We start from the raw sequence: 23,457 nt of genomic DNA on the forward strand, positions 1-23,457 counted from the left end.
TAATTCCTGCAGGCGCCCCTGATCTCAGTCAATGGGGGAGGTGGAGACAGAAGCTACAAGTTATTGGTTAATTAAAGCATATTGTGTCTGATTGTAGAACTATCCTGGAGCCTGGTTGCTATGCATGGAGAAATAATCAGATTCGAAAATAATTAGCTGGGTTTCCATTTAGCTCATTTGCATAATTTTAAGCATATTCATGAAAATTTGGCTAAAGAAAATACACAGATATGTATGTGTTTCCATCCACTAACATTAATTAAGGGAAGAGTTGTGAACAGCTGTGGCAATGTTTACACAAACACAGATCATGTTTCCATCAACCTTACTGTAATTGCTTTAAACCACTCCATTGTAGTAAATCTTGTGGGGGGTAAAGGGTTAAGGCTGCCAGTCTTGAATGTCTGTGTATAAAGTCAAACAATTGCGGCATATGCTAAGAACAAGCTAAGGCTGGCTGCTTGGAGTCAGCATCAACGGGGCCTAAGCATTTGTTAGCCTAGGCATTTGTCAGCAAAGCCTTTATATATCCATAGTAGTATAATAGTATTTCTTATATGTTGCTGATTGGATCATAAACGGCCACAGCAACAAAGGGGAATGACTGACTCTTTTCTAAAAACTGTGTTACATGATATTTTCTATATTTCTGATATGTTGCTGATTGGATCATAAACGGCCACAGCAATGAAGAAAAGTGAAAGTGACTGATAATGACTGATTGACTATTATTGTGTTACATGCTCCAAATGTAAAGCACTTTGAGCTGCATTCTGTGTATGAAAGGTGCTATACAAATAAAGCTTATTATTATTATTACACAAATAAACCTTATTATTATTATTATTATTATTATTATTATTATTATTATTATTATTATTTAATTTGCCATTAGAAAACTGTATGTGAATTTTAAGTGTTTCCAGTTAGAATCTCTTATTTGAATGGTGAAAAATTGGAAACGCAGCTATTGGCATATTTGATTGAGAACAAGGGAGTCTTTGGCGGTTAATGACAGGGCCAGTAGAATTTCTGTTGTGTGAGAGGGTTAGAAAAGTGGACACCAGGCACATACAAACAATATGGGCAGACCAGAGGGGTACTTCACAAAGGCAGAATTAAGAAATCCAAGATAAGTGATAAAGCGAGGCTTGACATAGCGTTGTCTGGTCATCCTAGCTCAACTCGTTTCACTAACGTCAGTCCAGGTTGAGTACTGTAGGAGCGACTACAAGCCAGGTGTAAGTAATTCAGGATATGTGCACGTTCTCATTTCTCACAATTGGAAGAAAAAAAAAGGTGAAAATAGCGTCATTCACAAAAAGTGAACAGCCGCTTTTGATATAGACTAACAATGATGTCTGAATTTACATTGTGCTTCATTTGATAGGACAGTGAAGTGAGTGACAGGAAGCGAGTGGGAGAGAGAGATGGGGTGGGACTGGGAAATGACCCAGGTCGTACTTGTACCCGGGCCTCATGGGCACATGAGCTCAAGTGTGGTATGGGTGCTGTGGCCAGTTGCGCACAGCGCTCCCCTATACTATGTCATTTGACAAATAAATAATTTTATGTCTTCTACAACATAAGTGTTCACAACGAAAATAGTATCTTTTTTAGTATCTCAACGAATATGTACCTTTTGTAAGTCAGAAAATTATGATGACTTTGAGTGGGGTTGCATACCCGTACTTACTTAATACTTTTTTTTTTTTTAAAGTGAAACTTTCTTGGACAAAATGGCTAAAGTGTTTTCTCTGCCTCAGAAAAAATCTAAAAAACTAAAACCGTAAAGCTGAATCAAAATTTGATTAGGTTTTCTTTGCGGTCTCAACCCAAATGGAAGCAATGAAAGCCAGGACAGGTGTGCATGATGAAATACTTTTGCTATTTATATACATTTGTTAAATTTTTACATGTAGGTAAAATGTATGATTTTACGTGTCGTCTCACTGTAATATCTTTCCTTAGATCCAATCTGCCACCACTCTATAAAGAGTATACAGCAGATGTTGGTACAAAAACCCATCTGGTCACAGCAAATCCCAGCATCATTGAGAAAAGGTAAATGCTTGTCTACCATAATGCAGTTGTGGTGTTCATGTTAGAGAGCTCATAAACAGATGCTCGCAGATGGAATTGAGATTGTGTACTGAGGAGTAAAACTAACAGGGCACTAAAACCACTAAAAAATGCATTGATGTTTCCTAATGGTGTGTTTATTATAACTAAAGATTGAGCATGCAATGCATAATGGGATCGAATTTCAAGTTGGGCTGTCAAGCGATTAAAAAAGGAATCTAATTAATTGCATACATCTGTGGTTAAATCATCTAAATTAATCACATGCATCCAATTTTACTATGAACATATTTTAAAAACAATTTTGGCGGATGAGTGAATCAATGAAGAGCCAAACCAGAGGTGCGTTCAAATTCGCAAACATAGGAAACGTTTGTAAACAGTTTTCCATTAGCCTTGAGTTTTCGCTGATCGTTTGTTAATAACTAATTTGTAGAAATCAGCTTTCACTTTGACATTAAAGAGTTTTTTTGTATTTTTTTATTTTAAAAAAGTCAAATTATATTGACCACGATTCTATTTATAAATGCATTAAAAGGGGGAAATATCTTAGCGGTTAAATAATTTTTCTAGGCGCTGTAAATAAACATGTAATACGTCCATGAATTTGAACATATAATAGAATGTTATCCCTCACACATCCACGTATGTCGTTTTTTGTCTTTTGTGATTTTTTGTTCAATTAAGAACCGCTTTATTTGCTTAAATGGATGAGCTGCCTCGGAGGATAAACTGAGTTATGAAGCAGGTAACCATGCTCTGGCATTTATTAGCTACAGATAAATAGGCTAGCACTTTATACATTATGCATTGCAAGAAGAGTAAAATTATTGGGGCAATAATTTGCTCTGTCACTACCTTAGCCACTTTTTAGAGTTTAAGGTTTTTATGTTTAAGTCACCTGACTTCTTACTCCCCATTGCTGTCATCAGCACCTCTGCTGTTTTCGTATCAGCCACTAAAGTGCACTTTAAGTCCATATTAGCTTAGTCTTGACACAGCTGAAGTTTAAGGAAAGATCAGAGCGGTTTCATCTCAGAAATACACCAATATTATCCCCTCTGCACAATTGGCAAGCTTGTATGCTATTCATTTACTAGAATGTATTTGAATGTGTGAATTAAATGCCAAAAATTATGTTATGTACAAACATGGACAACTGTGAAGTGTCTGTTTTCCCATTGTCATAAAAAAGACACGCAGGTTAGCAAATAGCCAATAGCTGTATAGCTATTACTTTCTATCATGCAGCTTAATTGTATGTGTAAGGGTACTAAGGATAAGGCCACATACATTATACAATATTACACATACAATATTTTGAATATCATTTTCTGGAGTTGATTCTTAGGCTATCAATCAATCAGCGTGGCATGGCATCAACAGTGTAGGCCCTAACAGTTATATTATTGAATCAGGAAAAACATGCTTTATTTTTTGGTGGATTTAATTTTGATTGCATAATTAGTCTGTGTAGGCCTTTAAAAAGCAAATAATGCATCATTATGGCCGGGAAATTGTAGTTCCGATTTCCCGGCAGTTTAACTGAACCCAAACTTTTTATACACAGCAATCACGGTCATCTTAGCGTGTTAAACTCCAAAATGTCTGGTTTAAGGAGTATAGTTTTAAAGCACAGCTTAGCTAGCCAAATGCTAACTGAGAACAATTGTCCCATTGTGATTTCCAAATAGTTTACTCCCTGAATCTTGATAGATTGTGATAAAATGTAACTTAGTGTGTAATGGTAACAAATCTGTAAATTCTCCATGCTATCCATATAGTGTATTTCTGACAGCATCTCATCTCTCCTTGCAGATTTCAGAACCTCCTGTGGTCACGCAAAGTGTTTGTAGAAAGTATGAAGGCCTATGGTTCCAGTTACGTCTACATGTCTGCTTTCACCATGAAGCCAGGAACTGAACCCTCTCTGAGAGCCTATCATGCACTGGCAGACACCTCTTCAAACCAAACAGTCCTCTTTGCTAACCCTGACTTCCTGAAGAGTGTGGGAAAATTCTGGAAGAGACGTGGTGTGCATGCCAAGCGTCTTTCCACAGGGCTGTTTCTGGTGAGCTTAGCGCTGGGCCTGTGTGATGAAGTGATGGCATACGGCTTTTGGCCATTCTCTATGGACTTAGACCAGCAGCCTGTTAGCCATCACTACTATGACAATATCCTTCCTGACTCTGGCTTCCATGCAATGCCTGAAGAGTTCCTACAACTCTGGAACCTGCATAAAACTGGGACCTTGCATTTGCACATAGGTCACTGCACTGAAATACAGAAATGAAAAAAGCTATATGAAATATCCTTCTGATTAGCACTCCTCTCCTGGAAACAAAAATCTCAACACCACACTTAAACTAACAAAGTCATACATGAAGGACAGTTGCTGGGGCAGTTGTACTGACATGTTAGAGACTGTTGCAGATGTTATTTCTTCACTATGTGCACCTTAAAACATGGCACGGTATGTACAAACAGACCACACATGAATGAAACTTCATTCTGCCTGCTACAGGAGTGCAGAATAGCAATGTATTTTTCTTACTCATGCATATGCATTCAAGCTCTATCAGGAAAAGATGGCGTACTCCAGAGTATGTTTCAAAAATGCTGTTGTCTGTTATGCAGTGAACATTTTCTGCCTTTTAAAAGCATGTGTAATCCAGACTGCGGTTAAATGCATGAATAGGAGAAACTTTCAGAAACTATAAGTTTTTGTTTCATGTCATCGACTTAATAGACTTTTGAATTTGTTTATTATTAGCTGCACAAATAGCTTGAGTATTTTGGAGTCTGCCCTGCATTATGTCTGTGTTTGATGCATTATGTCTTTGTTTGATGACATCTTATTAGCATGTACTTTTGCTGATTGCTAGCATTTTGATTCTTTTTAATGTCTGTGGTTGATTTCTTTCAACTGCACTTCTAATTGAATAATACCGTTCAGTTGTGGGCACCACGAAGAAAATACTTTCAGGTTTGGTAAATAGAATGTGAAAAGAGACACAATGTGCGGTTTCTATGTCTGGTTTTGTGTGACAATTTAAGCATTGCATTGAAAAAGAAAGCATGCAAGGTCACAGCTAAAGGGTTATACTCCAATACCCAATCCTACCTTTTGCATGTATGTCTATAGTTTCCTCATCCTTCAGGCCTTGCCTTCAGAACTGGTTCAGAAATGTACAATAGTTTAGATGTAATGTGGCCTATTGTGTCACCCACATTGACGCCACATTTCACTATGATTGTTGGCATACTGTATGTAAAGGATAATATATAGTCCTTTGGTCAGTATAATAAAATAAATCCTGAGAGGATGAACCGGACGCCAATGTGCAGCAGAGGCTACCGATGAGAATATATGTGTGTGTTTTTCTTCATGCAGATACATACCAGCGTATTTATTCATAATTACAATGAAGTTCTGTTACAATTATGTGAATGAACTACTTGCAAAATGATGCTATGAGTAACACAATGAAATAGGCCTAATTTATTAGTAATGAAGTGCATAGTATTTGACGAAATACTGATACATTATTTGAAACAGTTCACAGAAAAGAGTGTACAAGTGTTGCATGTGCATACAATACCCCATAACATAATTGCATTTTAACATGGGCAACTATTAAATTGTTTCATGAATTATCTCAGCCCATTACAAATACTTCATATTCCAACAAAGAACATACAGTTCATGCAGGTTATAGAAAATCAGGCAAAAAGTGTAGGAAAGTGAAGTGTAGCAAGTGGTGACTCACAATTATTTAGTCAGAGTTATTGTCCCATAACCCAGCCATTAAAAGGGATATGCTTTAACTGCATTATGCTTCAGCTAGCTGTTGTTGTTATATACAAACAGCTACAGGCTTTAGAGGAAGGTTTATGTATAAATAATTTAATAATGTATTAAATTTAGTGTTGTAGATAATGATATCAATAAAACAGTTAAGGAACTTCATGAAATTATGGAGGGTGTCAGTACTTAGTACTGAGGGACTCTGGCCGCCCTGCTGGACTGGTTGTGTATTGTCGGACAATCTTATGTTTTGATGCCATGTGCCTTTGTTGTGGCCTGAATCCCACCTCCAACTTGCCACTCCCTGTTTTTTCCCGCCACTTTCTGCCCACACCTGTGCTGTTCATCAGTCTGCTTATTATCTGTATTGATTTCTCCTGTCCCTTGTTTGTCCTCACCCAATGATCTGTCTCCTTTGTTTAGACTGCCTAGTATTTAAAGTTCAGTTTATTTTCTGTTCTTTGTCTGGTTGTAACTGATTTTGGTGAGGATAATGCTGTGTCTGCCAGAGATGTATTGCTGGTCTTCTGTGAATACTCTGCCTGTTTTTGCCTGAACTTTTGTGTTTTTGCCTGCGTTTTGGATACTCATCCTGGATCTTTTGTGCTTTGCCCTTTTTGGAACTTTTCGTGTTTGGACTGTATCTCTTGTGCTTTGCTCTGTTGCTGTCTGGCTGCAACATTAAAACTGAACTACGCAAGTTTCTGGTCTGCATTTGGGTCCTTGCCTGCAAGTCCTAACAGAGGGCTTCAGAGAAAAAGAAAAGGAGATAATGGACTTTTGCATTAGTCTTTGTAGTAACCCATTATTGAAAACAGAATTAGAAATGGACTTCAAACTTCTTCACAGCCTACCAACAACAGATACAATTTGAATATCAATAACTGATTGGACAATCACTGTTAATTTAATTACCAAAGTTTTTTTAGTCCAGCATATATTTAAGGAATGATCTTACACCAACTCCACAACAACACATTATGCTGCATCCCCAGAAGAAATTTTTACTGTCACACAAATAAATAATATTTTATTTGGAGATTACTGAATTCTGACCTGTTTCTCCTAAACCCCTTTCAGTAAAAATAATGAATAAAAAAATAAATCTAAAATCAGTGCAGTGAGATAAAAAAAAAGCTGATGTTCAATTGCTTGTGACAAGAGGAAGGCTGTTTCTCAGGACCTGAAATGAAGAAATACAATAAAATGGTCAAAATCTTACATTAATGTAAAATTGAGCTCAATTGTTTGTAGGTGAAAGTTAGTTTTTTTAAATTTTATCTTATCCTTTCCTCTGGGCCATGACCATTTAGAGGTGTTATAACTTATATATAGGGTGATAAAGTGTTGATGCAGAACTTGTTTTGAATAGTATTTAGGCTATATTAATAAATTATTCTATTTATGATTGTATTTTATTATTTTATTCAATGACCACATCCACATCTATAAATACTTATGTGTTAATTTTGAAATGTTAGTTTGTAGTGTTACATCCTGGTCAGTGTTAATTGTAAGGTGTGGAGGATACATATTGCCTTGATGTGGAGTGCCTTTTACTGTTGTGCTTTTTTTGGGGTTCTAAGGAAAGCAACACTGATTTCATTTTCATTTCATTTATTTGAGATGTGAGGTCAACCCATTAAGTAGGGTAGCCATTTAAATGCAATGCAATGCAAAAAAGCAATGCAAAGGAGTCTCAGAAAGTAGCTCGTTATGAAAGGACAAAGTTGTCTTGGTTTACTGAAGTATAATCATTTGGCAAAACATTAAAGACTCAAAAACTTGAAACTCTCATTGTGCTGAAGGAACATGTTCCTTAAGTTTGGTTCTGTGAATGAGAATGAGTGAAATATGCTTATCTGTGGTGTTTGAGATTGATTATAATATAGGCTCTGCTTAATTCATCTTGTATTATCACTTATTCATATAGAGTTTCATCTTCCCATGTTGAGCTAGGCTAGGGTATACACATACTTGTCAAGAACACATTTTTTGTGTCATTGTGGGCCCAAGAAGGTAACCAGACTGATTTGCAGGCCATAGCAATCATTGAAAATGACTGTGAAAGTGAAAGTGACACTGTCACATTATAATAGGATAATTCTGTAGTTTAGCCCTGGATATATTTGAAAAATTGATGAGGTGTTTTAAAATACAGGGGTGCAACAGTTATTTCCAATAAATTGATGTGTATATTAAGGTGGTATTCTCTTTAAAAAAACAAATGTAAATGAATGTCTTACCATGCTTGGTTTGTTTTACCAGTAAATGTGCTTGTTTCCCTTGCAGTGTGTTTTTCTTTTAAATATAGAATTCCATACACATTTTTAAAAAGCTATTGTTACTGTATGATCATCTCGTGGTGCCTTCCATTTTAATAACACAACAAAGATTTTGCTTCCCAAACACTTTTGATTGTATTATGTATTTTGGGCTGCTTATCACAAAAAATGATTATACCATTGTTTAGTTATAGCCTGTTTTTATTATTATTTATAGTGTACTTCCCACAAAGCAAGCTGTTTTAGTCTAGCCTGGTCGTACCAGACTCTCATACACAGAGGTGGAAAAAGTACGAAAATATTGTACTCAAGTAAAAGTACCAATACTTTGATGAAATATTACTCAAGTACAAGTTAAAATACCAATCTGAAAATGTACTTAAGTAAAAGTAAAAAGTAGTCCATTTAAAATGTACTTTTTAAGTAAAAGTTACTTAGTTACTTTTTTTTTTTTTTTTTTTGGGGGTACCAGAACAACCAGTTTTACCAGAGACTTTCTAATGAGGAGATACAGCACTCAAAAAATCCTCCATAGTATATGTGCTGCGGGGCGATAGTAATGCATGGGGTTAGTTTGTAACGTTGTCTACACATATTACAACCCTTCCACGGCAAAAACGTTGACATGTGAAAACATTGAGCCAATCATGTGGTGTGTTGAGAATACATTGAGCCAATCATGTGGTGTGCTGTGAAGACATCGTGCCAATCATCTGTTGTGATCTCGCCGCTGGAGCAAGATTGGTGTTGTGAAGCCTTATGCACGTAACCTGACCCTAGCCAGATGAATTTCGCTCCGCCTAGCTCCACTCATCCATCTGGAACCGATCCCATCGGAATGGTGTTTCAGAAGGCTGGGCCTAATCAAAAAATGCAGTGTTTCCCATACATTGACTTATTTGTGGCGGCCCACCACAATATCAACACTGAACACCACACAATGATTTTCCATGTTCTACTAAATTGTGCTTAAATCTGGTTAGCATCATAACCAGGCTGCGCTAATTTGTTAAAAAACTGTTCAACATTCAAGACATTCAAGTCAATTCTGCAAACCTACCACGACAAATAGAATTTAATTCTGTGGGAAACACTGAAATGCTTGCATATGATTGAATAAGCCACTTGTCTGTCATCTATTGACGTGCTACTTCAACCACTCACATCGAAGCCAACCCGTGACGCTGATAACAGTCTCACGGTCGCTTCTCCACTACATCACATCTATGAAACTCCCGCCTTGCGTTCTGATTGGCTGAACCATAAAGTCGGTTGCAGAAATCACTCTCAATGGAAGAGGTCCCAGATGGATGTGAGTGAAGCTAGGCGGAGCTAAGTGGAACGAAAATTCATCTGGCGAGGGTCAGGTTATTATGCACGCCAAGATTTCTGCTGAAATAGATGCCCGATAAGTGCCCAAAAAGCGTTGCAATATGGCCGGCGAGTGGAGGTACTTGCCTAAAAGGATTTTGGTCCTAGCTCGAGTTGCTGCAGCCAGCAGCTAAGGCAGCCGTGTTCATGCTCCCAGTGTGTAGCGCTGTAGGTGCAGGAACTCAAGCAAGGTAAAACCGATTGTTTCAGTTTTGTTCATACCGACAGTACTCGGTGACATTGAGAAATGGAGATCTACTGTATGTGAAAAATCACCAGAGTTCTCCTTTAAGTTTGAGCAGTAGTTGATTTTCAAAGTTAGTTGCACTCATCCTTGGTCGCTTTGCAGTGAACAGTAATCCAGCACAACTGAAAAGCCCCTCACAGGCAGCTGAGGCAGGCAGGCCAATGTTGAGTTGCAGAGTTTTTTTTTTATATTTTGAAACGAGCAGAAGGTTCAGCAGATTAAAGGGCGTCGAACTGGGGGGAAAAGTGGGAAGTATAGGGCCCCAATGTAGGAGAGGGCCCTTGAAAAGTGGAATCTGGGGGCACAACATTTTCACCAGGCATTAGTAATAACTCAGGTAATCCACAAATAAAAAATCCAAACAACTCCATAAGTAGAGTCATGTGTAATGAAGTGGAAATACACAGGGGAAAAGTATTGAACACGCTAAGAAAAGGCACTAAGGCAAGGAAAGGAACGAGCTGGAATCTTAGAGAGTAGTTATCCTTGCTATCTGTGCAAATTAATATAATCTTAATATAATATAATATAAGCTTGGTTAGTAGCCTACATATTGATGGGCTATAAAAAAGGTTTTTCATTACCAAGGTGTCACACAAGAAACATTTCATGATGGATAAAAGCAAAAAGCTCTCCCAAGACCTTTGCAACCTTATTGTTGCAAAACATATCAATGAAACTGGTTACAGATGAATTTCAAAACTTCAGAATCTTCCAGTTAGCAGCATGGGAGCCATTGTCTGCAAGTGGAAGGAACATCACTGCATCATCAACCGCCATGCACAGGATCTCCTCGCAATATTTCTGACCAGGGAGTCAGAAGGATAGTCAATTCAAGAGCCAAAGACCACTTTCGGAGAAAGCTCCAGAAAGACTTCGAAGGCAGCCAATTCAATTAAACAGTTCTGGAAGTAAAGATCAGGATTCACAAGAGGGACCCATGGAATCTGTTTAGAACAATGGGCCAAAATCACACCTGATACTGTGACTAATAAGTTTTGTCATAGGAAATGTCTTGATGCTGTCATTACAAACAAAGGTTTTTCCTCACTGGAAGTTTAGGCTAATTACTGAAAAAAAGTCTAAGCGTTCAATACTTATTTCCACCATATATTTATTTTACCTTAATATTTTAACTTCCAAATTAATGTCAAAATGAATGTCATACGAAATGTAAAGTTTGACTGACTGGATGTTTATACAAAACATAGTGAAAACTGTCTAAGGTCACTCTCACTCTCCCTTGCTAAAGAGCTAAATGGTTTAGTCCGCCTGCACGATTCATAAGGTAGTCTATCTTTTGTTTTATTTAGTTGAGCATCGCTAGTAGTGGACCGCTAATTGTTGTGCTGCTGGTGCAATGTCTTTATCCAAGAAGTCAGGTTACCAAAAACAAATGCCAAAACAGGAAAAAGAGAGAAATGAGGGGAAACAACTGCTAATGAACTACTTTCCAAAGAAAGGTGAGCACAAACGTCAAAACACGAAATCCCATGGTGTTTGCTTGAATATCTCCGCAATCATAGTGCTAAAACGAACTGAGACAACCCATTGAAATAGCGGAAAATACACTTTCATAGGTTAGGCTACACATGTAATCTGATGCATCTCGTGATCCAGCTCCATCTCAATCACTTTCAGAAAGACATGGCGCCAGCTTGATTCATGTCCTGTTGTAGGCTACATGCTGATCATTATCACTAGGCTAGTGGTTTAGGGCGCGATTTTTTCTCTCTCCCTTTCTGTTTTTGTATGTCGTATCGTAAGTAACGGATGGGATTTTTGATGTAGCGAAGTACAATACTTCACTCAAAATGTAATCAAGTAAAATTTAAAATACCGATTTTATAAACTACTTAAAAAATACAAAATACGCAGAAAAAATACTCAATACAGTAACGTGAGTAAATGTATTTCGTTACTTTCCACCTCTGCTCATACATTTCATAATGTACAGAGAGTCTGGCCACTTCCCATTGCCAAGCATTAACTTCCTTGAAAGCGAGTACTCTGTTCAAGTTTAAAACTATTGAATCTGCCTAGAGCCACTCTTGATCTGCCATAACCAATCGCACAACATCAACGTCATCGTTCTCAGCCACCCCATCTGTTCGCTGATTGGACAGGTAAAATTTGGCCTAAGAAAACCTGTGAATATACCGAAATCCCAGACGACGTACTGAAGGAAAATGAAAATTGAGCGGAAGTACATAGGAGGGCGGAGCCAGGCTAGTTTTGGTCTGTACAAGTATGGCTTTGGCATGAATTTGGATGTGTTTTATGGATTTTAGGATTTTTATCATGAATTTGGATGTGTTTTATGGATTTTAGGATTTTTATCATGAAAATCACCTTGACAGTAGGCCTACCCTTTTAAAGAAATCTTTTTTGATAGAGTTTCTTTACAGCGTATATGTTGCCCACAAAACAAGCTGTTTTGTCCTGGATGAACGAATGGTTTGAACAAGATGGATGAAGAGGATGTTGGATGGAAGGTACCTCTTATCAATATCACCAGGGTAATTGGGATGGTTGCTAGCAGGGCCGGCGGCAGGCATGGACAATGGGCAACTTCCCAAGGCGTCAAACCACCAGGGGCGCCACACCGTGTAATAGGCTACAATATTGAAAACACATTGATTGTCAAATAATGCCATAGACAAGTAATTCATTTTCAGTGATATCGGTTAACAGTCATGAAAGAGACGTTCAAACGTTGCAGAATACAGAAAAGTGCACAGGTTGAAAAACTTTTCTCATGCATATGAGGGTGCTGATCTTTAGCCTGAATCGCCAGGTTGCTAACAGTGGAACGTAGCAGCGGGAGCGACAATGTAATAAGGTAAAATCTGAATCTCACTATGTCACAGAATCAGGGGAGCCCTGAGCTCATTTTCCCGCAATAAGACGGTCATCACGGGGTGATTTGAGGCAGTGACACTTGAAATAGTACAATTTCTGTGTAATAACCTGTAATATGTTATAATATTGTAATAATATAATATTGTAATTATTATAATATGTTTTTACTAGAAAGCCTAATTGCTTTATTGTAGGGTATCGTTTTTTCCGTGAGGCCTGGTCGGAATTATTCCGCAAAATTGTATTATTTTCCTGTGCGGTCCAGCAGCACTGGGAAGTAGCCACGTTGAGCTACCCCACACATTGAGCCCAGAACCGATCTGCACACTGCAGCCAGGGGCTTCTGCGAAGGTAGCACACAGTCTATGGACATGGGGGCGACATATTCCTATTTTGCCCAGGGCGCAGGATTGCCTTCCGCCGGCCCTGGTTGTTACGGTAGATATGGTGATAAATATAGCAGTTGGTATGGTAGCGGTTGCTAGGTTGTTGCTAGGGTACACTGAAAAAAAATACTTGTAGAATTTACTTAATAAAATCCTTGTAACAATTTGCACTCAGACTTTCTAAGTAAATTTTAATGCTGTAATATAATATATGTAATAATATAAACTAACTTGCCAGTATCAAGTTAAATGTAGCCCTACTTACTATTAAGCTTAACATTTGTGAAGATATTAAGTAAATGTTACTTAATTATTTCCATACAGGATCACGGTCATCAAAATATTAATTAAATCTTACATGTCTGTAATATTTACTGTTATGAAGTGAATAAGTAGATTTGACTATATTTTTGTTTTAAAATTTCAATTACTTAATTATATTGAGTTGTTTTACTCACTATAATTATGTAAATGTTGCTTATTTTCTTTTGATAAATGTTACCATACATTTAATATACTTTTACCACATATCACACAATTAAAATAGAATGCAATTAAACTGTTTATTTTGTCAACCTTAAACAGGTTCAAATCACCTCAAAGTCTGGTAACAAGTACTCCACTGTTACTACAAGTTTGCATCTGGAAGGTCCATCAGTTCATTATGTTACTGTAGATGAGCTGAGGGTCCGGTGGAGTTTTTTTTTGGGACAGCTTAATCCCATCAATTTCTAGGAATAGTTTCTGAAACACCTAAAAAGTGTAACCCAGTGTTTGGGGGGTATGCAAGGTTGAGGTCATAAATCAGTCCCATAAGCAGTGTGCAAGCTTTAGCAGTGCTGCTGCATCCTTGTAACATCTCTTTGCCTTCAAGAAGGATAGATACAGCCACTGGATCCTCTCCATTAGCACCATGGACAACCAGGATCTTGAGAATGTGTTGCGTGGCATCACTGTGACGGTCCTCCTGCATACAATTTACAAGAAAAAAAGAGAGTTGAGAGACAAAACAGAATTTCTTCAATCATTCATAGCGACTTCATTGCCAGACCGTAAATCACATGAAGTTGATTGAGAGCTGTGAACTCAGCACTTCAAAGCAGAAGGCTGGAACAACATGACCTACTGGAATGATTTCTCCCTGGAAAGTAAAGCAAAGAACACTCACTCTGTAGCTACATTTGGGGACCCTGCTAATTGACGGATTTAAAAAATAACCTGGCAATCTTCAAAAAAATTATCTTCTTTGCCAAGGTACAAAATGAGGCTATGGATAACAGCTTCACGTCTCATCTCAATGCTTATTGCAGATTAACATACTGTCAATAGGCTACTGAACCGTCACAGAAAAACACAAGCGCATACAGTGATTTTGTGATATTAAAACTATGATCTACAGTGTAGCTACAATTTTATATTACATTACTGAGTGAATAATGGCAAATACTAACAACATCAATATTATATAATGCATACATATATTTGTACTTGCCTGAATAAGACTAATGATGCAGCATTAGACTATTCATTCCTAGCTGGTCCTCAATTCCCACTCGACTGGCTTATCCTGCTGCATATCCTGTATCTGACATCAGTGGCGTCGTTAGGCCTGGGCATTCAGGACTATAGCCCCCGATGTTTTTGGAATAGCCCCAGATCTATCACTGCCTGTGTAACCTGCGCGATTCAGCCCTGCACACGCCCGGACTCGAACCCGCGAACAGCAGCACCTCGGATCGGGAGGCGAGCGCGTGCTAACAATTGAGCCAACAGCCCAGGCTACTGGCTCGCATGCCAGCAGCACTCTTGAGGCGTCGGGGAGTGAGGTTTTACCAACGTTCCACAAGCACAGCTAAGCTAGCTGGCATCCGTTACACCTGGATTTATATAAATTACAGGAAAAATAAACATAAGAATATGTGAAAGATAAGAATAATAAAATCTTCTCCGGAACTATTTCTGTCGTTCATATCAATCGTTAAATGCAACAATGTTCACAGAATTGTCTGTCAGAGCAACACTTGGACCAGACAGGCGCTCCTTATATGGAATACACAGTAGTTGCAATGTTGTTGCAATTTACTTGTTCAACGTCGGTATCCGGTATCCTTTCCTACTGTAACGTTACACTTCTCCGTGCACATGCTGGCAAGTAGCAGCAGTAGCATCATAACATTTAATTGAGCGCACTTCACAATAATATAATCAAAACTTAAAGCTTGCAAATGAAAATAACATTTTACACTGTGAATAAAATCATCAGTACTTTATCCCGTCTATTTAGCTCAATACAAGTAGGCTGCCCAATATTGGCTGATGCAAGAAGTTCTGTCTGTCTGCAGAAAGCGAAAGCTGTGCCTTGTCATAGGCTACCAGGAGTTCATCAGGTAAACAACCTGTGACAACATTAAAATGAATAAAAAGTTTAGCGATCATGAAACAGGCCTAATGCAATACATGATAAGATGATGTCAACAAGCAGAGATATAGGCTAATGCAGTAGGCCTCTAGGTAGGTTCTAATCCACTTAAAAAAATACTGTGTGCATGTAGCCTATCCACATTAAATGACGGGAAAGTCAGACAGTAAAGGGATATTATTATTATTGTAATAAAATATAATAAAATATAATAACATTTATTTTATATAGCGCCTTTCTCAAACCCAAGGTCGCTTTACACAGTAGGAAGGCAAGGAAACACAATAACAAACAAACAAAACAATACAACAAAGACAAGTTATCTGTAGGAACTATGTGTTGGGTGTGGAGGAGAAGTGATCATTAAACAGAAAGGTCTTGAGATGTGCTTTGAAGAAAGGAAGAGAAGGACAGGCACGAAGAGGTTGGGGGAGGGAGTTCCAGAGTTTGGGGGCCAAGGCACTGAAGGACCTGCCACCCAGGGTGGAGAATCTGGAGCGGGGGATAGCCAAGAGGTTTTAATCAGAGGATCTGAGTGAGCGGGAAGGAGTGTAAGGGGTCAGGAGGTCGCAGATGTAGGGGGGAGCAAGGTTGTAGAGGGCTTTGAAGGTGAGTAGTAGTACTTTGTATTTGATCCGGGACGGAACTGGTAGTCATTGGAGTTGATGGAGAATGGGGGTGATGTGTGCTGATCGTCTGGTATGGGTGAGGAGCCTGGCTGCAGAGTTTTGAATAGATTGTAGTCTTTGAAGGGTTTTAGTGGGGAGACCAAGGAAAAGTGAGTTGCAGTAATCTAGACAGGACATAATGAAAGAGCTTCCATAGCCTGCCCATAAACCTGTGCAATACTCATAGAGAGCATGCCCTCTAAATAAACTATTAGCAATGAGGTCACTTTTGAAGATTTGATGATCCCAAGATGACACCTTTGTCTGTAACTCTCCAACAGTGGTTCTTATGGAATTTTTTGCCTATCTTACCATCCTCCATACTGTACGTGGGGGCAAGATAACCATGGGTCTTTGTCCAAGCATGTGTCACATTTCCAGATGATTAGAACCTTTTAATCATTGTTTTAACTGTAAATATAGGCATTTTCAGTACCTAGTTGTCATAGACATTCTCTGACTTACATGTCAACACGTCTTTTTTATTTAAATTTAGTGTATTCTCGTCTTTCCGATGCTGAAAAATGACTAGAAGATTTAGCCTCTGTGTGACTATTTTCATACTATAGTGAAAAAGAAAGTCATGAACTACTTCTGAAAGTTCACAGACACTCTGATTAACGTAAATAAATTGAAATTAGTTAGGAAAATGCTTCTGTTAGGTTTTGTGTAAGATTTTTCAGGGGTGCCAATAATTGTGAGCAACGTGTTTTAGTTAAAAATGTTTATTTCTTTATGATATTTTCCTTTTTCTCAAAATAAATTAGCTTTTCTTCAAGGTTGGATTTTCCTGTTTTTTTTTTCATTGTGAGATTACAATAAATCACCAACAGATTATTTTATACCCATTTTTAATCAACTTTAACAGAGGTGCCAATAATTCTGGAGGGTACTGTACTTCCACATCTCTCAGGTACTGTATGTGGAGCCGGGAACAATGGTAAACAGTCTCCTCTTTCAATCTCTTTTTCTCAGCTTTTTTTGCTATTATATATACTCCCTTCTCACTATTTTCCTTGCTGCCAGCTCTTCTTGTTTATGTGTGTATTTTTGACTATGCTTGAAGATTCAGTTACCAAATTAGACCTTGGAAGTCCCTTTCTCCTCATCCATCTCCTTCCTCTCTCACTTTTCACCTCAATCTCAATACAAAAAAAAAAATATCTTTATTTTTGTATCAGCTAATAGAGAAAAGATCCTAACAAACAGTGGTGGGTTGCTTGGGCCAAAAATGTCTTGTCCCAGTCCAGACCTGGCTACATACATTGGAGTTTTCTATAAATAAGACAATTGATTTTGATAAAAATGAGTGACGGGGCTCTGTACTTGCCCCCTCAGTACCCTGTTCCTTGCCAACATGCTGATTTTTTTTTTTTTACACCCACAATGCTGGCACATTCAGCTAAATGGTCCACAGAGAATAGGTCTACTCCAGAAGCTTGCAATCGTGCAAACAAAAAGCAGGACTAATGTCTAAAGACCACCACCCATTTGTAAAACCACAGGGAGAATGTGAGCATTCAGTATATAACCACCAATTCTCACACAACAAAAATTAAAAGACATTTTCACCTGCCAATGAGTTTTGTACTGTTACCGTGCAGCACATTATATCAGTGCATAGCACTCAAATAAAAATATCAAATTTTGTAAATCATATGACTGTCATATGAAGAAATGACCACCTGTAATAAGCACAAAATCAAGAAGGAAAAATCCCATCAGAGGATAGAGGAAACATCAAAACCAAAATGTTTCACAGACTGATATATTGGACATGTGGAATGGGTAGAGTCAATCACATTAAATACATTTTATTGTGATGTTCTCAAATATGATGGATAAGTCATATAGATCAGACTAACATTGGCAGTATGTACATTTTTTTAATGATCAAAATATTTTTATGAAGGATGAAAATGTAGCACTACATATTCTGATAACTGTACTGTACTTTTCTCTGCATGACTTATTAAATGATAAATACAAGATAAATTCATATTTTTGTGTTCACTGAGATTAGACCACAGTATTACTGTGATGGTGCTACAAATATCCCATAACCATACTGAACATCAACTGGACCCTAATAGTCAGTACATCTAATGGGGTCTTGCTCCTGTGTGCCACAAGCCTCAGATGACCGGCCCACCAGTACTGACTTCATGTAATCAGAAATAAAGGCAACTCATGAGGTGGTTTATCTAGTCATTATTACAGAAGGAATTAAAGAATTCAGTTTGGATTGATAGTAGAATTTGAGGAATGGAAAAGGTTATGGAATTGTCTTGATAAATACACCCCATCGGCTATTTATATCTAAAAAAGTGTATGAATATAATCAATCAAATATGACTGCTACACATGGACAGCAGCAGAAACCTTCCTATTGCACACACATTCTCTTAAGGCTTCATTTATCAGCAAAATCTGTGCTTCATTTTACTGCAAAGCACGCACAAAGTTTACCTTCATTAAAATGCCATAACAGTGCTTGAACATATTGTTTAACTGGTATGTCAAACAATTACTGACAGCCTTAAAGATGGGCGACACATAGCTGGTGGTGGTCTGGTCACCAAGGATTTACATGGACAGGCAATCCTATGTCCTGGAAAACATTTTAATAAAACACTGTATATTCTCATCAAAATTTGCAGTAACATGACCGTCACACCCAATAACCAAAAACCAAGGAAAATACTCAAACAAGTGTTATCATATGATGATAACAATGAATATCCATTTAAGCTGCTCAGGTATTGACTCTGAAGAGATTCTTGAGCTAGATTTCAGATAAATAGGACTCAATCAGAAACTGATCTGTACAGAACATAACTAGCTATATTCACTGAGACTTAAAACAAGTGAACCCAAATAAATGGAGCACATAAGACATCGGTTATTTTAAACACAACTTCACACTCAGGTTCAACTGTCTTACACTCATAGACTTGATTGTTCACTACAGCATTATCTATGCAAAGGTGACAAGCTTCCAAGTTGCTAGACCCATGTCCTGGATGCCCTCAAAGAACTTTGTTTCGAAATGATATGTCATTCCATGCATCTACAACCTCCTCACATCAAAGACATGACTCAGAAAAAAATGAATAAGAAAAAAGCAATGGCAAAGATGAAAAATATACAAACAACCAATCACTGCATCACAATAAACATAATCAAATATTTTCAACATTTCTGTGTCTGTGTCAAAGCCTTTGTGCATATTTGTTAGGCAATAAAAAAAAACATGATCGATATATAGTGGTTTTATACCACATATATATGTACATGAGAATCAATATTGTATGTATGGACCAAATATATACCCAGTTTCAATGCTGTCCAGTGAGCCATACTTGACAAAGGGGGGAAAAAACCATCAACAACAAAGTAATCTTAAATGAATCTACCATGAATAGTTGAAGTAAGACCAAAACCTTGATTACACAGCTAATCCCCCCACCCCCCAACACTTTAGAGTACAGTAATTACTTATCTTTTGGTCTTTCCAAGGTTATCCAAAGAGGTCTTTTAGATCATTGTTGACAGAGGCGCTGTGTTTGAGCATGCCAGTGGTGGACAAAGCTGGCGTGTTCACAGCTGGCTGGACAAAGTTATGGGGATTGAAGAAGGGATTAGCCTGCACACCAAAACCACTCTGAACTGATGCCATACCCATGGCAGTTCCTTGCATGGGAGCAGTCTGAGATGGATGGCTCAATCCAAACTGGTTTACCCAAGGTGATGGGGTGGTTGTCCCTGGAGTTGGTTTCGGTGCCATTTGATTCAGACTGACTTTGGGTTTGTTGGGGATGAAAAGAGAATCCAAAGCGGACATGTCCGGAGCCTTTCCAGGCTGGGGTTGGTTCTGTGAAAGTGCGCTGAAATTAGGTGTGCTGGTTGTGGTAGCCATGCCTCCGTAAATGGCTGGTGTTGCTGGACACATACCCCGACCCAATCCCACTGATGGGAAACCCATGGGTGCAGTGAGACCATTACTCATGGGCTCCATAGTGCTCATGCCACTCTTGGTAGCAGTCAGAGGGAAGGCAGTCGATGTTTTGCTGCTTTGAACAGGCGTTGACGTAGATGTGGAGCTTAAAGACAGGTGGCCCAATGTTGTCATGTTGCTCAGTAAACTGCTGGTAAGGTCCTTGGTCTAGAAAAAATAAATAAACATGTTTATATATTATATAAATAAATAACTGATTAATTTCGATTAATTAATTTGAGAAAAAATAACTGATTAAAAAAAATAACGCAGATTAATCGATTCCGTATGACCTTTGACCCCGAGCCGGTCTAGTCAGTAACCATTAGACTGTAAAATGAAGGAGAGAAGAAGAAAATGTGCTGCCTAGATCATTGACTGGAACATTTACTTTTCAAAAATGGCCTGATGGTGTTGATAATAATAAGGTGTTGATTAAAATAGTCCTCTGCAATGTCTGCAGCAAGGAATTTGCATATCACTGGAGTTCGTCAACTCTTAAGTCACACATCAATAGAAAGAAATACTGTAGTGTTGACATTGAGGGGAGTGTTAATTTATTTTCATTGTGTCCCCTAGGTTATATCTGATTATTAGATTCATCATAGATTATTATGGCCATTATTTGAACAGTGAAAATAATAATAAAAGAGTTTTTGAACTTTAATGTCACTAATGCTGATTATTCAATGATTCATTTGAATTTAAATATTTAAAATACTTTCACGGCAAAAATTATATATGCGATTAATTTAGATGAATTAATCACATAGTATGTAATTAATTCGATGTCAAACTATTTTTTATTCATGATCAATCGCTGAATTTCTATTGTTAATCGTGATTAATCCCATATTTTATCACATGATTAAAATTCTATTATTTTTCATTTCTGAACTTTCCATAAGTCCATATTAACAATGTAAAGAAAGTCTCACCAGTGTATCTTGATTGGGAATCGAATGAAAGCAAAGAAAGGGCCAATCTCAATTCTCTGTTTTACCCCTTCCCCTTCCCCTATCCCTTCATCTTACCCCTAGCCCTTGTCCCTCGAAACCGAGTGGCAAGACATAGGGGTGAAGAATATTCCCCTTGGAAATGAGATACCACTAGCCAACCATAAGGGAGAGCTGGATGATTGAAACACTTGAATTAACGTAATTTACAGAGATCGTACCACACTGAAAGCTAATATTTTGTCACTAGCAACCTGTCTTCTGTCAAATAGGCTATAATTGCATTTTCAGCTCGAATAAAACCGCTCAGGAATTATTTCAACAACAGCTGAACGTGCCTATATATATGTTCGTTCGCAGCCTACCTTGGTCCGGGTGAATGAAACAGGGATGGGGGACAAAATAAACATGCAGTATGCTATGTAAACATCCCACAACTCCTTTGATATTTTACAATAATATCCAAATGGTCGTTACTTGACATCAGAAGCAATCGCTACCTGTAATAGCCTATGCGAGGAGTCGGCAGCAATATGCAGTATTCATATCAGACGAAATGTAAAAAGTTCAGCTTAATTTAGCTGCTGTTGGACTTTACATTTCTGACATGGTATGCTGCCAATTCGCGGGGTAGACATGGAAATATGTAAAATGCGAGACATTTGCGCAAATAATGATGTGCTGTTAACATTCACAAAACAGCGATTTTTTGAAAACTTCCTTGTGAAGAACAGGACCTTCAATATATGGTCACAAGATTGAATGCAACATAAAACAATTACCATTTTAATTTTATAATCCTTATTAATGCCAACATTTCATGTCAATGAATCTCTCGGTGTGCTTATTTTTCCGGTGTGAGCGGTGTATGTTGGGTATTTCTCTTACCCCTCGGTTTCAAGTAAGCTCCCGATCTTACTTGGGGCCCGTCCCAATACCTCCCCTACCCCTAGATTTTTGCGCGTGCACGTGTAGGGCTAGGGTGTCCCATTACTTTAGGGAGCAAGGGGAAGTGCTATTTTCCCCTTAAAATCAATCCTAAAAATATAGCCAGGACCGATGCAGGCTTAAAACGAAGTGGGAGATGAAATTACCCAGGATACCGTGCGAGCTCAGCGAGCCGGACACATTTTTCATATATTTTCGCAAATAAGCATATTAAAATTTCAAAATATGTTGGAATATGTTAGTTTGATGCACATCTGATGGACTGTTTTGAACACTAATGTTAGAAAATATCTCACAAAGCTATCTGACGATGTTATGATATCTGCTAAGTGCTTTGAGAGAGTCTGCCCATCAAATAACGTTAATATATCTGATCTGGGTAGTTTCGTCAAAATTTAAGGTGTGTGTTCTGGCGTTCACATGAACACGAATATCTTTGTTGATTAACCAGACGTAGATAAACCAGCACAGCCCACACAACATTGACCGCTGGAATGGGCATGTTCCTGAATGAAAATAGTAGCAGGCTACTACCGGCGACACGCCGGTGCTGCGCCGCGTAGGGTGAGCATGTTCGCTACGCTAATTTGCATATAGTGGTGTCCCAATTCATAGGGAAAGATCTTAACCTCCACTTCCCTTGTCGAGGGGGCTTTAAATGTTGAGGGCAATCAAAACCAAGTGGAAGTTTTAAGGGGGGAGAAATGGGACGGGCCCCTTGCCCTTATCCCTACCCCTCGATCAAAATGAGAATTGAGATAGCCCTTCGTCTCACGTGCACGCGCAAAACTAAGGGGAAGGGGAAGGGGTAAAATAGAGAATTGAGAGAGAGAGAGAGAGAGAGAGAGAGAGAGAGAGAGAGAGAGAGAGAGAGAGAGAGAGAGAGAGAGAGAGAGAGAGAGAGAGAGAGAGAGAGAGAGAGAGAGAGAGAGTGAGAGAGTGAGTGAGTGAGTGAGTGAGAGAGAGCGAGAGAGGGCCAGATGTACGTATATTTGCGAATTTAGCGTTATCAGCGTCATGGACACAGCAGATTGCGAACGCTGTCAGACCCAAGTTTCCATCGTATTTATCAATCGTTCAATCCTTAGTGTAAACTGCGCCTTTCTCTGCCTTTCTCCGCCCATAAACGTTAAAAAGAATCAAACGTTTAGCGATCATGAAATAATACCATACATGATAAAGATGTAAACAAGCAGGGAGATAATAAAGATCAGTAGTTCTACTCAAACTACTTGTGCACGTAGGCTATGGAAGATTGGTCAAATGTAGCAAGTAGGAAAGTTTAAGTGAATGACGTGAAAGTGAAAGTAAGACATTCGAAAGGCCAACGAAAGTTAAGGTTGCTTTTGGTAGTACAAATACTTTCACCACAAAAACTGGTGCTCTAAATAGCGATTCTGTTGTCTTTGAAAGGTTCTCTTATTGACG

At 38.3% G+C, this 23,457-nt stretch overlaps 2 protein-coding genes and 1 long non-coding RNA gene across 4 annotated transcripts in view; 1 reads left to right on the forward strand and 2 right to left on the reverse strand.

The window, feature by feature from the left end:
- Positions 1 to 6,590, forward strand: part of st8sia1 (ST8 alpha-N-acetyl-neuraminide alpha-2,8-sialyltransferase 1) — a 32,198-nt gene extending 25,608 nt beyond the window's left edge. The window contains exons 4-5 of the mRNA XM_048268061.1: positions 1,972 to 2,064; positions 3,901 to 6,590. Coding sequence (XP_048124018.1) covers positions 1,972 to 2,064; positions 3,901 to 4,375 — 568 coding nt within the window. The 3' untranslated portion in view covers positions 4,376 to 6,590. The remainder of the gene's footprint in view (positions 1 to 1,971; positions 2,065 to 3,900) is intronic.
- A 399-nt stretch (positions 6,591 to 6,989) lies between these two features.
- LOC125310547 lies at positions 6,990 to 14,786 on the reverse strand. The gene is made up of 3 exons (XR_007196316.1): positions 13,638 to 14,786; positions 12,293 to 12,410; positions 6,990 to 7,073 (listed from the first exon to the last, which is right to left on the reverse strand). It is a non-coding gene; the product is annotated as an uncharacterized LOC125310547 (long non-coding RNA).
- A 3,131-nt stretch (positions 14,787 to 17,917) lies between these two features.
- scyl2 (SCY1 like pseudokinase 2) overlaps positions 17,918 to 23,457 on the reverse strand; it is a 97,415-nt gene continuing 91,875 nt past the window's right edge. For both annotated transcript variants that reach the window (XM_048267591.1, XM_048267590.1), the window contains one exon: positions 17,918 to 20,293. In XM_048267591.1, the coding sequence (XP_048123548.1) occupies positions 19,649 to 20,293 (645 nt within the window). In that variant the 3' untranslated portion in view covers positions 17,918 to 19,648. The remainder of the gene's footprint in view (positions 20,294 to 23,457) is intronic.

This window comes from Alosa alosa, chromosome 17, assembly GCF_017589495.1.
Source record: "Alosa alosa isolate M-15738 ecotype Scorff River chromosome 17, AALO_Geno_1.1, whole genome shotgun sequence".
In the NCBI taxonomy this organism is placed as follows: Eukaryota; Metazoa; Chordata; class Actinopteri; order Clupeiformes; family Clupeidae; genus Alosa; species Alosa alosa.